This window comes from Notothenia rossii (genome assembly GCF_949606895.1).
Source record: "Notothenia rossii genome assembly, chromosome: 7".
NCBI classification, from domain to species: Eukaryota; Metazoa; Chordata; class Actinopteri; order Perciformes; family Nototheniidae; genus Notothenia; species Notothenia rossii.
Window position 1 is genome coordinate 20,400,832 of NC_136905.1, and position 13,845 is coordinate 20,414,676.

At 38.5% G+C, this 13,845-nt stretch overlaps 1 protein-coding gene across 2 annotated transcripts; it reads right to left on the bottom strand.

Moving 5' to 3' along the window:
• Positions 1-12,265: 12,265 nt before the first annotated feature.
• Positions 12,266-13,630, bottom strand: twist1b (twist family bHLH transcription factor 1b). Of its 2 annotated transcripts, none has more exons than XM_079640582.1 (2): positions 13,090-13,630; positions 12,266-12,795 (listed from the first exon to the last, which is right to left on the bottom strand). In XM_079640582.1, exons 1-2 carry the CDS (start codon positions 13,501-13,503, stop codon positions 12,715-12,717), a joined length of 495 nt encoding a protein of 164 aa, XP_079496708.1. In that variant the 5' UTR covers positions 13,504-13,630; the 3' UTR covers positions 12,266-12,714. The 2 variants fall into 2 exon arrangements, with proteins under 2 accessions (XP_079496708.1, XP_079496707.1); XM_079640581.1 differs by having other exon boundaries at positions 12,971-13,630.
• Between the last annotated feature and the right edge of the window lie 215 nt (positions 13,631-13,845).

Genomic DNA, 13,845 nt, shown 5'->3' on the forward strand with positions numbered 1-13,845 from the left:
TTGATTTTTCCATAGAAACCTCGTCTGCCCGTGTTTATTTGTTTTGAAAGTTGCATGCAATTCATGCTGAAATGGACGGATACAGATTTCAGCGACAAGACAAATAACATGCGGCAGAAAGGCAGCAGAGTTATTCCCACCTGCAAACTGCAACTACATTTGACTCTGAGCATGAACAGGGTTTTCAGAGAAAAAATTGTTTAAAAAAAACAACATTCAAGTTGCCAAAACATTCAGTAGATACAGTGCATTATTCCACTGGTGAATGTCAAAGCGGTCCAACACTCAAGGGAGGCAATTTAACACAAAACGGAATATCTCACTCTCTTTCAAAAACAGACAACCAGGAAACTCTGCTTCATTAACACATGCACGGGTGCCGAGGAATGGTCACTCAGTGTCAGTCACCTGCACGGCCGAGCCAGAGAAGGTAATTACTACCACATGAGGGCCAAGGGGCCGGAAGAGAATGCTTTTAAGGCAGCCAGAGAGTTATGGCCCCCAGATCTTTTAGCATATAAAATAAACAAGGGAAATGCTACCCACAAGTGTTTGTGTCACTGTTTATATCCGTTTTGCCATTTTATGATAGCTGTAGAATACCTGACCAAACCTGCTTGTCTTGTTTGCTAAAACAAACATTTAAAAACAGTTGTGTTATTACAATCTTTTACTTTTGAAAAAGGAAAGAAGTATACAACTTTACAACTTTGACTTTAGAAGTCACACAATATTAGTATACAGAGGGGTTACAAAATAATTAAGAAATGTATTTTAAGTATCAAGAGTAAAAGTTATAATATTACTAACTTTCATTTATTACTATTATTATCATATTCATTACTTTTGAATTAAGGTAAAAGCGGATAATGCTTTATACGTTATTAGATAGTTGCACCAATGTATCATGTGTTGTCAGATGGAAATCTTAACGTTATCTGTAAAATAAATGTAACAGGCATAACATGTGCAATTGTAGGCTCTTCAATTTTATTACAAATATAATTGCATACTTGGTGAACTCCGATACCTTAAAAGTGTTCTTCCGTACTTGAATATATGTTCAGAAATTATTTATATTCCACCACTGGTTAATCAGGAATAATATGTAACTAAATGATGAATAAAATAGGACATGCGGTTCCACAAATACTAAATAAATAAAATGTCCCTCTGTATGCGTCAGTACATGACTTAAGAATAGGTGACTTTAGCGTTGGTGTTTTGTGTGATTCTTACACTGACACCTGAGGAGTGTTGATATTCAGACAGGGCCAGTACACCCGGCAGCTGCCTGGGAGGTGTAATAGGTTGTCTTACAAAGCACAGACAGGAAATGAACCCTGGTATCAAGCTAGAATCAGCTACATCTGGACTCAATTATTCATCCGGGTTGTTTTTGGCTGATGATAAATGATTTAGCTGCACCGCTGACACCATTTCTCAAGTATAAATATAACTATAGCGCAAGGAAGAAAAAAAGTGGGGGAAAAAAACAATTTTGGTGAGGAGAATGCTGCAGTTATTCACCTGCAGTGGTAAGAAGAATTATTTTATAATACAATATATATATATATTGACTTAATGGTGATTTTGCAGGGTTCAATCCTCACAGAGCCCTCTTTGTTGCTCTATCTTTCTCACATGTGATTAATTGTGTTCCTATCCATCCAAGCCTTCTGTAATTTCAAAATAGAGCAAACAAATTATTTTCCTTATCTTGAATCAATGATCTGATGTTACAGCTGATTTCAGTATTTCGTTGCACTTGCACACAGGGTGGAGAAGAGCAAAAACATTTAAATATCTTCCCAGTCCAAATCAAACACTGCCATTTCTGGTGTGACCACAGGAGGAAGTTTAATAGCTCCTTGGAGGTTATGAACTGTTGACAGTTAATAAGTCATAAAATTCCCCCTTTAAGAGGATGCTAGATTCCATCTGCAGGGCACCAAGTACAAAGAGCCGGAAAATAAATATCTTGAAATGGAAGTGGACTGGAATCTCTCAATGGCTTCTCACGCAGCGTCTCTAGAGCATGTCCCTCCTGGTTTCTGGAAGCATGAAGAAAGAGCGACCACATTACTGAGTAATTTTCCCTTAAAGTAGTCTGACTTTTTCACTTCAGAGAATATGGGGCCTTGAGAGTGGAGGCAGCACATTGCAGGCATCTGACCTTCGTGATTACACCTCATATTATTGTTCTTGTCATCTATTTTCTTTGGCCCTTGGGATGTTTGCCATGGTAACAGTACACAGCGGGCTGTCTGGGCTGACCCATGCTGTCCTCTGCATTTCCCAGCCTGGCTGTGATGAAGGGAAGTCTCTGCCTATGATCCCTAACCCCTGATGAGGAGGCTTCTCAATTTCATCTCCAGGACTGCATGGGCCTCACATCCCTCTCTGCTCATTTTGCCACCACTGTTCCCCCCCCCCCCCCCCCCGTATGACCACAAAGGGCATCCTTTGCTTTTTTGATCCAAAGTGTACCAGATTACCTAAACCGTCCCCTCTGGCCTCTGAAATACTGCTGGTTGTCAGAGCTTGACATTTTGTTTAAATAAATAGTTCAACATTTTAGGAAACAGGCTTGTTCCCTACATAGACATTTAGACAACCAAATCGATGCCACTCATAGTCTGTAATATGACACTACCGCCAGTTTAGCATAGCTTAACACTAAACAGGAAACAAGAGGCTGTTTTAAGGTATCAAAATCCACTACTATTACCTCTTAGGCTTAATGAGGAAAATATGACATAGCTTTAGTTGCCAATAAATCCTAAGCAGATACATTTGGCATTAACCATTATTGAGACTGCCAGACTTAAGTCAAAAAAGAAAAAGATTATTCAGCACAATGTTCCTTTTGTCAAATTAGTTATATAAATGTAATGTTGAGTGGTCAGGGTTTGCTTTAGCAGTGAATTCCCCCCCCTGTTTTTGATGCTTTTGGTGCTAAGCTAACAGTATCTTGGCAGTAGCTACTGTACATATCAAAGGGACGGACTTGATGGTGGCATGAATTTTCGTAACTAATATTCTGCCTTGTTGGTATTTCTCCCAAAAGGTAAACTATCTTTCAATAGTGCCTCCTAGATTGTGTGAGTAACGTTGAGCAAGGAGTAATATTGTGAAGGCTAAAATAGTTCTACACATGCTGCTTTGACAGGTGTCCGTGCCACATGCCGTTACACCGACGTTAACAAACATGGAGCAACTGGGCTTCTCCTTGGTGAAGTTCAGCCACAGATTTAAAAAAGAAATCAACAAAAGTACAGAGACTCCCATGGGTGCTTCACCTGAGAGCAAAACTAACAATGTTTTGGCTGACTCCTCTCAAAATGTAGGACATCCTTATCCTGGGATACCGAGAGAAGAAACGTTGAGTTTTTTGTGTCCTGTGGGGTTGAAAGAAGAAAATCTATTTACAAAAGCATGAAAATATTTTATCACTAGCAGCAGGGGCAGGAGTGTTTTAATGACCCGATCCACAGGCCTCTGGCTGGATGCAGGCTTTCTGAAACTGCAAAGAGCCCACTGCTCCGCCTGCCAACCCTTGGGGCAGCATCGAGATGAAACAGATAAGATGATTGTCTCTAATGAAATCCAGATCTCTACGTCTGTCTGGACGAGGACTAGCTGGTCTTTTCTTCTTTATTCTCCTTTTTTTTCAAGGGGGTGTTCCATATTGATCTTGAATTTGAAGGGAGATTGTTGAAGTCGCTCCCTAATTCAAACCAGAGCTCCTGTACCAGCGCTGGTGGAGCTTTGATACCTTTTGAAGTTCTGCAAGCGAACGCGGCACCGTTGGCCTTCTGGACCCTGTTGTCATGACAACCCTAATTATCTTCCTTTACGGCCTAGTTTTTACACAGGAAGAGAACCATTATGTTCTTGGGGCATTTGCATCTCTCTAGGGCAAGTGTTAAAGGTCAGGGAAATGAACCAAAATAACACATGAAGCAGAGAAAATGTGTGTGTGAGAAAAAAGGTGAGTCACACGCAACGTCAAGAAAATGTCAAGAATTACTCACTTAAACATATGTTCCCAAGGACGTTTGAAACTCACACTTTCTGCAGTATTTTGTCAAGGTTACCATGACCTACACATGTTGCTGTTTTTTAACATTGCTAACTCACTGTACTTTTTTTCCTTTCTCTGCACCATTAAAACTCTGCTTCCTCTAAAATAGTGCATATTCTTTGACCAATAAAAAGCACAGGAAACTGCATGCGTGGTGAAATAATGAGGCTTTTGCTTCAGAGAATTATTTTATTAACTCTTTGAGGTTGGTCCTAAAAAAACAGCATTCTAATCACAATACATTTTTCATTCCTATAATGTGATAATACACTTGTAAAACCGAATAAACACAGCACTGTTTTTCCTGATGGGTTTCCAGTTGTGTTCAGACGTCGTCCTGGAAAGTTAATGTGCCACATATATTTCTTCGCTCTTGGATAATGTATGCTGGTACCAGACTTTTTGGTTCAAAAACAGCAGAACATGGCCCAGAGTAAACTGCTGCGTTCACACAGTAGATGCTGACATCTTTTTATTATATTTCAGAAAGGGAAAAGTGAATGACTGCCAATCATCTGCTTCAAAGCAGCACTGTCAAATGTTAAGAAAGGGTTTAATTCATTGCACGGGTGATTTAAACTTTATTTCCTATTTTATATACTTGGATGAATACAAAAGAGCCACATAATGAAGTCATGCACAAGAGGATTTCATGCAATCGAATAAAACTCTCAAATAAAATCTCAACATTTGGAACGAAACTACATTATATACTTTAAGTTTGTCCTTGAATGTGTTATTATTCAACAGTAAATCTAGACAGTATTGTTAGAATTAATAAAAGACGGGTGAAAAAGTTTGATGTAATCTTTTCATATCAAATTTTGGTCTTTTACTAGAGTGGGACTTCTGTATCTGAAGGAATCTAGGAATGTCTAGCATAAAATAGGACAGTAAAGTGTGTAAGAATGCTGGGTAATACAAAAAAAGACATGGAAAGTGAAGTCCGTTACCACCCAGATCTTATCAGACTGACCAGTGTTGCTGAGTAAAGGGCCTTAAGTGGTGTCGCTCTGCCAGGGGCCACTGAGCTGCGAATCAAAGGGAGAGCCAGAGGTTGACCAAACACTCTGTTCTCCCACTGCACCGATGTAAAACTATCTGCCAAACACCATTGGTCCTCTTTGAACTTGATTTAGCACTAAGGTCACAGACCGCCGGTCCTCTGTTGTGGAGGACGAAGTGAGCGCCCTGGTGACATGGAGATAGAGGAGATAAATGAGGTTCATGTTGTCTTACACTGAGATTATCACTGGGTCTCAATGGAGTCCTTCAAAGACTATACTGTTATAAAGGTTTATGATAACTTTGTGACGGCTCACACCATTAAACCTTCAGTTTTTCACTTTTATGAATTGGAGACAATTAGGATTGAAATTGTTAACATTAGCATTTTGAATATGTGTAATTCAGATATACATATTTGGACTGGTTTTAGTGATATTGTAAAACTAATACTAAAGGATACAAGTTTGTTTTGAGCATAAAAACCTTTTTATCAATTGAAAAAGCCAATCATTAATCACGGATGTATATGAAAAACATCAGTCATACAGTTCATATTGTTACTGTTGTTGTTGTTGTTGTTGTTGTTGTTGTTATTTTGTTGGTCCTCTGACCAGATGGCTCCTCTGTCGTTGGACTGAAGGATCCTGACGCCATGTGTGAAGAGTCACAGCCTGCACCAAGGCTCCTGCTGGGATGTGAGGAAATACATGAAGAGTCATAACTTATATTTAACATTAAAGCCAGGTGAGAACTTGCCAAGAACAACACATATCAAAATGTAACCTGTTCAGATGCATATGCTATGGCAAGAGATACAAATATAATCATGAAGTTCTACGTTTAAAGAATAAAAACTCTTGTTGACTCTTTAAACATGACATAGCTGGATGTCCAGAATGCAAATATAATTAACATATTTTTTTCCCAAAAACAGTTCAAATGCAATGTTTCCTTTTTCCAGTTCTACAAATCCATGTGTTGATGCTGTATATGATTTTCAGCACATTTTCTATGTTAATATAACTTTTTTTAAATCCTCTTACGAATAAAAATCTTCCTCTGGACCTTTGTTACACATTGGAAAACACTCTCTAAATGACAGGCAGGAGGGGATTGATACATCACACCACAGGTCTACTAATGAAGTTAAAGTTTTGGATTGATCATTCTTTGCCATTTGAATTTATTTTGAATGCTACATTTGTAGGCATTATTTGGGCATTCATGCAGGGATGATTTGTTTTGCATGTGCCCAACTGAAATGACTATCTACCATACTCTGTAATTTAACCAGTTTTGGCAGTAATGGTCAATTAGATTCTCCTGCATTCACATAATGCCTGCTTAGAATTCACAAAATTGGATAAGAATGAGGTATTTAAGATGGTTCAGAGGGTGTAAGGAGATCATTGTAACTCTAGGTAACAGCAATCAATTATCAGCGTGACATTAAAGTCCCGGTATTCAATGTTGGTGGGACTTTTGGGCCTGTAGGTTAATGAAGGCAATGAGATTAATACCTGGGGAGGGGTGGAGTGCCTCAGGGCCAGCAGCATGGACCCTGCATCATTAGAGCCCTATTAACCTTCGGGCCCTACACAAGGCCTGCATGCTCTGTCCCTCAATAAAGGGCTAATTGTGCTCTGCCATTATCCACATCCAGGAAGATGTTACTTCGAGTCAGTTTAGATTTTAAAAAACTTTTACCCACATCACACATGTTTATTCTAGGAAAATGATCTGATGCATGTGCTTTATAAGATTTACTTATTTTGCGGTTCAGTTTCCACAATAAGTGAAACACTCATCAAACAGTTTACATTCTATAGTGAGGTATTCTTTTTCCCTCTTTCCTTAGAAAATAATCCTCTGTATCCCGAGCTCAAACTGGGGCTACAGTTATATACTCCATGTTGATTGAACATAAACAGGAGTGTTTGAAATCACTGTGTTGGATACGACAGCCCTCCACTCTGTCTGTGTGTTTATACTTCCTGTGAGGGGCCCTCTATTTATGGACAACTGAAGAACACAAATAATCATTCCCCTTTGGTGAAAAATCTGCTTTTATTATCTGCAAAGTTTTGCGATGCCTTTGTGTACGCTCACGCTGCCTTCTGATTGCCTGTTTATTATTCCAGCGTTTCTCCTAAACCAATGGGGATCCGGCCAATTCCAAAAGGTGCCAAGCCTTTTTCAGCCTTTTCCTGTCCATGTGACATCATTGCGCATTGCCCTTAAACACACTGATCCGTGTCTTGTCTGCAGCCTGGGTGGCATACATCACACGCAACCAAGGTTAAACTCAAGGTGCACACGTTTCGACATGTATCAGAGGACATCTCTGGCCTGCAAGTGGTGCATGCCTGACTCCTGTCGTCATTCTTCATGACCAGTGTGCCTGGCCTGTTATTGCTTCACATTTTTATTGAAATCTGTAATTTGCCAACTTAAACATGGTGTGTATCCACAAGCCTTCAACCCAATTCAAACAACCATCTATTTAACATTTTCTTAAACATGGAAAGGAGTTCAATTCCTCATGTTGTGTTTACCTCTGCTGAAAAATCTAAACAACGAATGTCCCTGTATTTAAACTTTTATTTGGATCATTCAAATCAAGAGCCATATAACTCTTATATCTTATATCATGATGGAATACTTAAAACACCTTTGCAAATATCAGTTTTTCTCAAGAAATGTAATTCAGTGTTAAAGTTTTCTTGTAGCAAGTTGCTGATTTCTTAAATGCAATTTTTTTCTTTAACCAAACCAAGTTTTCTTTGACTTTTGAAAATGAGAGATGAAACAAATGAAATCATAAAAAGTAATAAATGGATCATCAATCTGTTAAAGCTTTCAGTCAATAATCTTTACCAGCAAAATACCCAATCATATCTCTTTCTGTTGTGTTCTCATATGTTTAAAGACATTGAGTAAGTGCAATGCAGGTGTCTGTGCTATTTCAACATCTGCTGCTGAACCAGAACAGAAATGTACAGTATTTGGCATAAAGTATCCTCACTTCTCAATGCCCTGAGATAATGTATAAGAGCCTTGGACTCAGTCTTGGATCAAACTGATTTATGTTAAGGCAATGTTTTTTATTAGTGGAAAATACTTTAGTAAGTGAGATTCATATAGATTTCCAGAGTGATTTGGATCAGTTTAATTTCGACAACTCTTTTAAACCAACATTTGATTATTAAGAGTGCAGGAGATTTATTTTAAATGATTAAATAAATAAGACTCCTGAAGCCTTCTGATCTATACAAATGTGTTCAAGCTTTTATCGCCATGAGCTTCATCTCATTGTAGGTGCAAAGGTTCTGGAGCAGTCGACTAGGCACATTTGTCCTGTATTATTTTCTAAAAAGTGGCTCTCCGACTATCCGAGTGTGCAAATAATTCTCAGAAACACACCTGCTCACGTACATAAAAAAAGGAAATAAAAGAGTCAGTGGTTTCATGTTGTAGATTTAAGAGAGGATTCTCATCTTAAGCTTTGCACGGTACAGATACAATTAAGTTCAATTCACAATAAAACAGATTAATTTGTTTCAAAAATCTATTGTGACAATAAACTCAATTATGTGAGAATGAACCGTGGTTTTCCAAAACAGATTTTTTTTGTATTGAGATTTAAAACGTTCAACTAATTTAAATTTAGAAATTGATTATTATTATTATCTGTGTCCTGCTGGGAATGGGTAAAGGCAATGGAAATATGAAATTCCATCCTTTATAGGACACACAGTTCTCCCTGAACCTGATGTCTGATCTCATGGTGCTGTTATGTGAAAAGTATACACAGCTGCAGGTAGCTGCACATTTTTAACAGCAGTAAAGGTCAGTGGCAGATACTGATGTCTGCTATCCACTCAGAGATTAACAGAGATAAAATGTTAATAATAAATGTTTTATATTCTTTTCATATTCCCAGCACAAATTTGTTGTAAATTAAAAGTTTGTTTCCTTTGACATTTTTTACTACATCTTTTTTTCAGAGTTTTTATATCGCCCCAAAAACTCAGATTGTCCTTCTTTTGGACTATTTATTTTAAATATACATATTACATTTTGGGGAGTCAATGCTACACAATATGACTGCTTTAAGTTAATGTACATTTTCTCTGTGGACAACAACTGTTCTGATTTTTCATGCGTGTATCTAAAAAAACATCTAAAAAAGAGCTGTGTGTTAGATGTAAATATATGTAACAATCAGAAGACTCCAGATTCAGGAGGTGTGCACTGTAGCTGTTTCTGTGTAGCCTCTCCTCTGTTTCCTTGCCTCAAGTGCAGTCCTCTGATCTTATCTCCATGCAGTGCAACTGCTCCTGGCTTTACTATTCACTTTCTGCCATTGAAGGTGTGTGGGCCTGAAAAGTTTGATTACCAACCAGAGGACTTTTTACTTCTCCCTGAGTCTCACAATGGAAAATCTGGAATTCCACTTAAAATTGTGGAACAGCCGTAAAGTCTGCACGGTCTGCACCTGCTCTCTCCTGTTGAGCCCAATAATAAAAAAAACTGAGGCAAAAACACAACAATAATTTAAGTCGTCTGAGAGCATATTAAAGTAAGTCTAACATTAATTATCAGTTTTTCATATAATCTGCTGCACTCACAAACAAATGAAATAAAGATTGTTCGAAATGCAACATTTAAAAAAGCCAACAACAAGAGAAGAAATCTGGAGGACAAATTAACACATTTATTAATGTTGGTTAATATATTTTAGGAACAACAATTCTCACGATATATAACACTTGTCAGCTGTGAATAAACCGAGATTATGTTGTTACAAAATAGAGAACTTTTCCCATGAAATTATAATCGGCACAATGATTATGTTTTTTCCGTCAGGCTCTAGTGAATACTAGTAGCCTACAGATTGTCAAAACCATTTTGCATTAATAAATTAACTGTAACTATAATAATAATAATGATAATAATAATAATAATAATAATAATAATAATAATAATAATAATAATAATAATAGTAATAATAATAGTAATAATATAGGTTTTTAAATAATGATTAATACATAAACATCTGCCCAGATCACAGAAGTCTAACGTTTTTTATAAACTGCAGATGGAAAACATGGAAGCATTAGGCCCTACCCATTATTTAATTTTTAAAAAGAAACGTATCATAATGTCTGACAGAACAGTTATCGTATGGGCTAAGTCAGGGGTTTATATTATGTGTCATACATTTTTGTTTTCCCTGATGCTGGATGATACATTTGTGTTCTTTTTCTCTTCAAGCCCCCTCCTCCCTCCCAACACACACACACACACACACACACACACACACACACACACACACACACACACACACACACACACACACACACACACACACACACACACACACACACACACACACACACACACACACACACACACACACACACACACACACACACACACACACACACACACACACACGCTTCAAAGCAGTCTGACACGTCGACTTCGGAAGGCCTGTTAGTATTGGAAGCTTTGGAAAAACATCCTGATCTTCAGATATAAAATTACAGACAAATAATCAGAACGTGAACACACCATCACCACCAAGTTACAGTCAGACTTCCTCTTGTTACAGCCTACCTTTGTGTCATTGCCGTCAGTCAGCTCCATGTTACTCCCCGCAGGTCTCCCTGTTTATTAATCCATTTTAATAAAACCTACAGATGATTTAAATGTAACACAAATGTTCGTTGTGTGCAGAGGCAAAGCTCCTCCGAGCTCTCTCTCTGCAGAGTAATGCGCTGCGCGGCGAGACTCTCTCCACAGTCTGAACATCTGCTCGTTTCACGTGACTTTTTTTAAAAATACTAACATCTGTTCTAAATAGGTTTCATTCTCTGCCTCTGCATCGTGTCAATTGCCAACTCCTCTCTCCTGAAGAAAGGGGAGAGGAAATGTATTTAAACCTATTCTATTTCGTAAGGACTGAATTGGAAAAAGTATTTTGTGACCCATGTCCTTTATTGTAGGCCCTGTTTATTTATCTGCTCATGTTGAGTGAATATTCTTCACTGTAGAGATGTAAAAAATATTTTTATTGATCTACACTGTGAGTGTGTATTTCCCCTCACATTTCAGTGGGAATAGTCTGTATGTAAAGACCTTCAGCCCATACCGTCACGGCCTCCTTAAATTTCATAGACATCTGGGAATTCCACACATGCCTCGCAAGCCAATTACACACCTTCAAACGGGCACACACTTTGATTTGGACAGTGAGGAAACACTTTCCCGGATCACTGTGATCAATCACAGCACGATAACAATGAAAGATTTATTTAGAGACAATAATGGGAATACATTTCTTGCGTTAAACTGTAGCCTACTGATAATTATGTTGCAGTTTTAAATGCAATAGCTTCTGTCAAATAGGTTAAATATTCCAATTATGATTTAATTATTTGATTTTGTCATCAAGAGTTTACAGGACACGGATTGTAATGCTTGAATAAAACATAACGAAGAAAGTCGTTCTAGTTTCAGACTTTTAAATGTCTAAAATCCTGAGCATTTCACTGCTTCACTGTTTATGTTCAGCTGAGAGACTGTAGCATGGGCCCAATAGCAGGTTGACATGACCCCAGTGTAACTTATTTACTTATAATGGTGAGTCTCAGGTCCTTAATTCAACTGTAAACACATCCAGGAAAAGAGAGAGTGAGAGAGAAACTGGAGACTTTGCGAGGCTTTTCAAATTTTAATTAAAGTGGAATTTTATCTTCGTTTATACAGACTGACTCTGTTTTTCTACAGCAGGTTTTTCTTTTCACCAATAAAACTTTTTCTCACGTTTGGATTGTGCGTTAAATAGTTTTACTTGTGCTAAATGACGAGAAAATGTATTTTCTTTGTTCCTTTTGGATGTATACCGATATGTAAAAAAAAAGCTCTCCATGTTTCTCCAACGCTTTCACTTGAGCCAATAATAACTCCATCTGTTTTCCCAAGTGACTGGCGATATAGTGGAAGCTTTAGTCATTACATCTGAAGTAGGCTACAGTCCATGTGATGCATGCACAAAAGCATACAGTAGTAGTAGTAGTAGCCTATAGTTTACGTTTTATGCAAACATATCCAGTGCTTTTTTATTTTGATTCTGTTTGGCACAAAAAAGCCAAAGGCAAACACTTTGATTGTCATTTTCTTTAATGCAAAAAAATATACAAACATTTACAACAAACATTTACAACAAACGATAGTAAAAAATAGGAATGCATTTTGTACTTCAGACACAATATCAATTCCTCAAAGTACCACGTTTCACCAATAAATAAATAAATGTATTCTGAAAATATGTTTTGCACAGGTTAGATCCACACAGTCAGCCTATAATGTGAGCTACACCACCAGTTGACAGACTCACAACTGCTTCAATAATGCACTATGACCTCCACAGAAACAAGCCCAAAGACGTTCATTATAAACGCCTTTTCCTAAAAAAAACTGGATATTTTCAACATTCGTCGTCAACAACGTGAAAACGCATCAGAATGGGAGTGTATGGAGCTAAGGCACGGCTGCAAGTCCATGTCGGGCCTTGGCAAAAATGATCCCACAAAGTTTCTGTCGTCTTTGGTTTAAATAGAGTGATCCCATGTATCCAGCATTGGACTCCAGATGTGTCCCGTCAGAATGTGATCAGAAGATTCAGCAGTCACCTGGAGGTTAGACAACGCATTAATTATCACTAAAGTGTGTAGAGAAAAAAGGTCAACACAAAATAATTTGGGTGCATTAAACCAGAATAAAGCCGTCAAATAACATTGTTAAGTAAGGTTATATTTCCATAATTTAATGCTTGGAACATGCATTTATTTTGCAAATCAAGCGTACCATTTAGGGCATAATTTCTCCAGATACTAGTGAGATGTTGACATGGACCAAGCGCCCTCCATCCTCCACACTGAGAAGGCGTAGCTCAGCCTCTCATGAGCCACATAACTACAACTTGCCATTTTGGCGTCCAGCTCGTCGCTCTGAAGCACCTGGTAGAGGAAGTCGATGTATCTGGCTGCAAGTTTTAGGGTCTGTATTTTGCTGAGTTTGTCCGAGGGCAAAGTGGGGATAATTTTCCGCAAAGATGTGAACGCTTCGTTGAGAGACTGGGTCCTCTGGCGCTCCCGGACGTTTGCCATGACCCGCTGCGACTGGAGATCCTCGAAAGACTGGGGGCTGCTGCTGTTTGATTTCTTCCCTCGTTTCCCAGGGGTCGGGCTATCTGAGTCCTCCCCGTTTTTCCTGCTCGGTCTCCTCTTCCTCCCACACCTCTTCGGCTGACTGTCCTGCTCCCCCTCGCTGTTGCTCTGGCTGTCCACAGGAGAGACAGGGGAGCTGACCGATTCTTCCCCCAAATGTTCCTCAGACATCTCCACTTGGGTAGATAGCGGCCAAAAAGTGTCCAACAAGTGATTTCCCTCTCATGAAGTCAAGGAATTGGTCCACCTGTAGATCTATCTGGATTTGAAGGCACCAACGTATCCATAGATGGGTTCCTGAGAGGACAAGTATTTTCTGATACTTGAGAAACTTAGGCAGTTCTTATAGGCTGCATGGCGTAAACTTTTTGGAGAGGGGCGTGATTGGCCAAGAAGATGAATTACGTGAAGCGAGGGGTGGGAGCATCCAATGAACTTTCAGAAACCTAATACAAAGTCAGAGCTGGAAAAGATAAGTGGGGAACGCTTTTATTTCAAATCATTTCACTATTT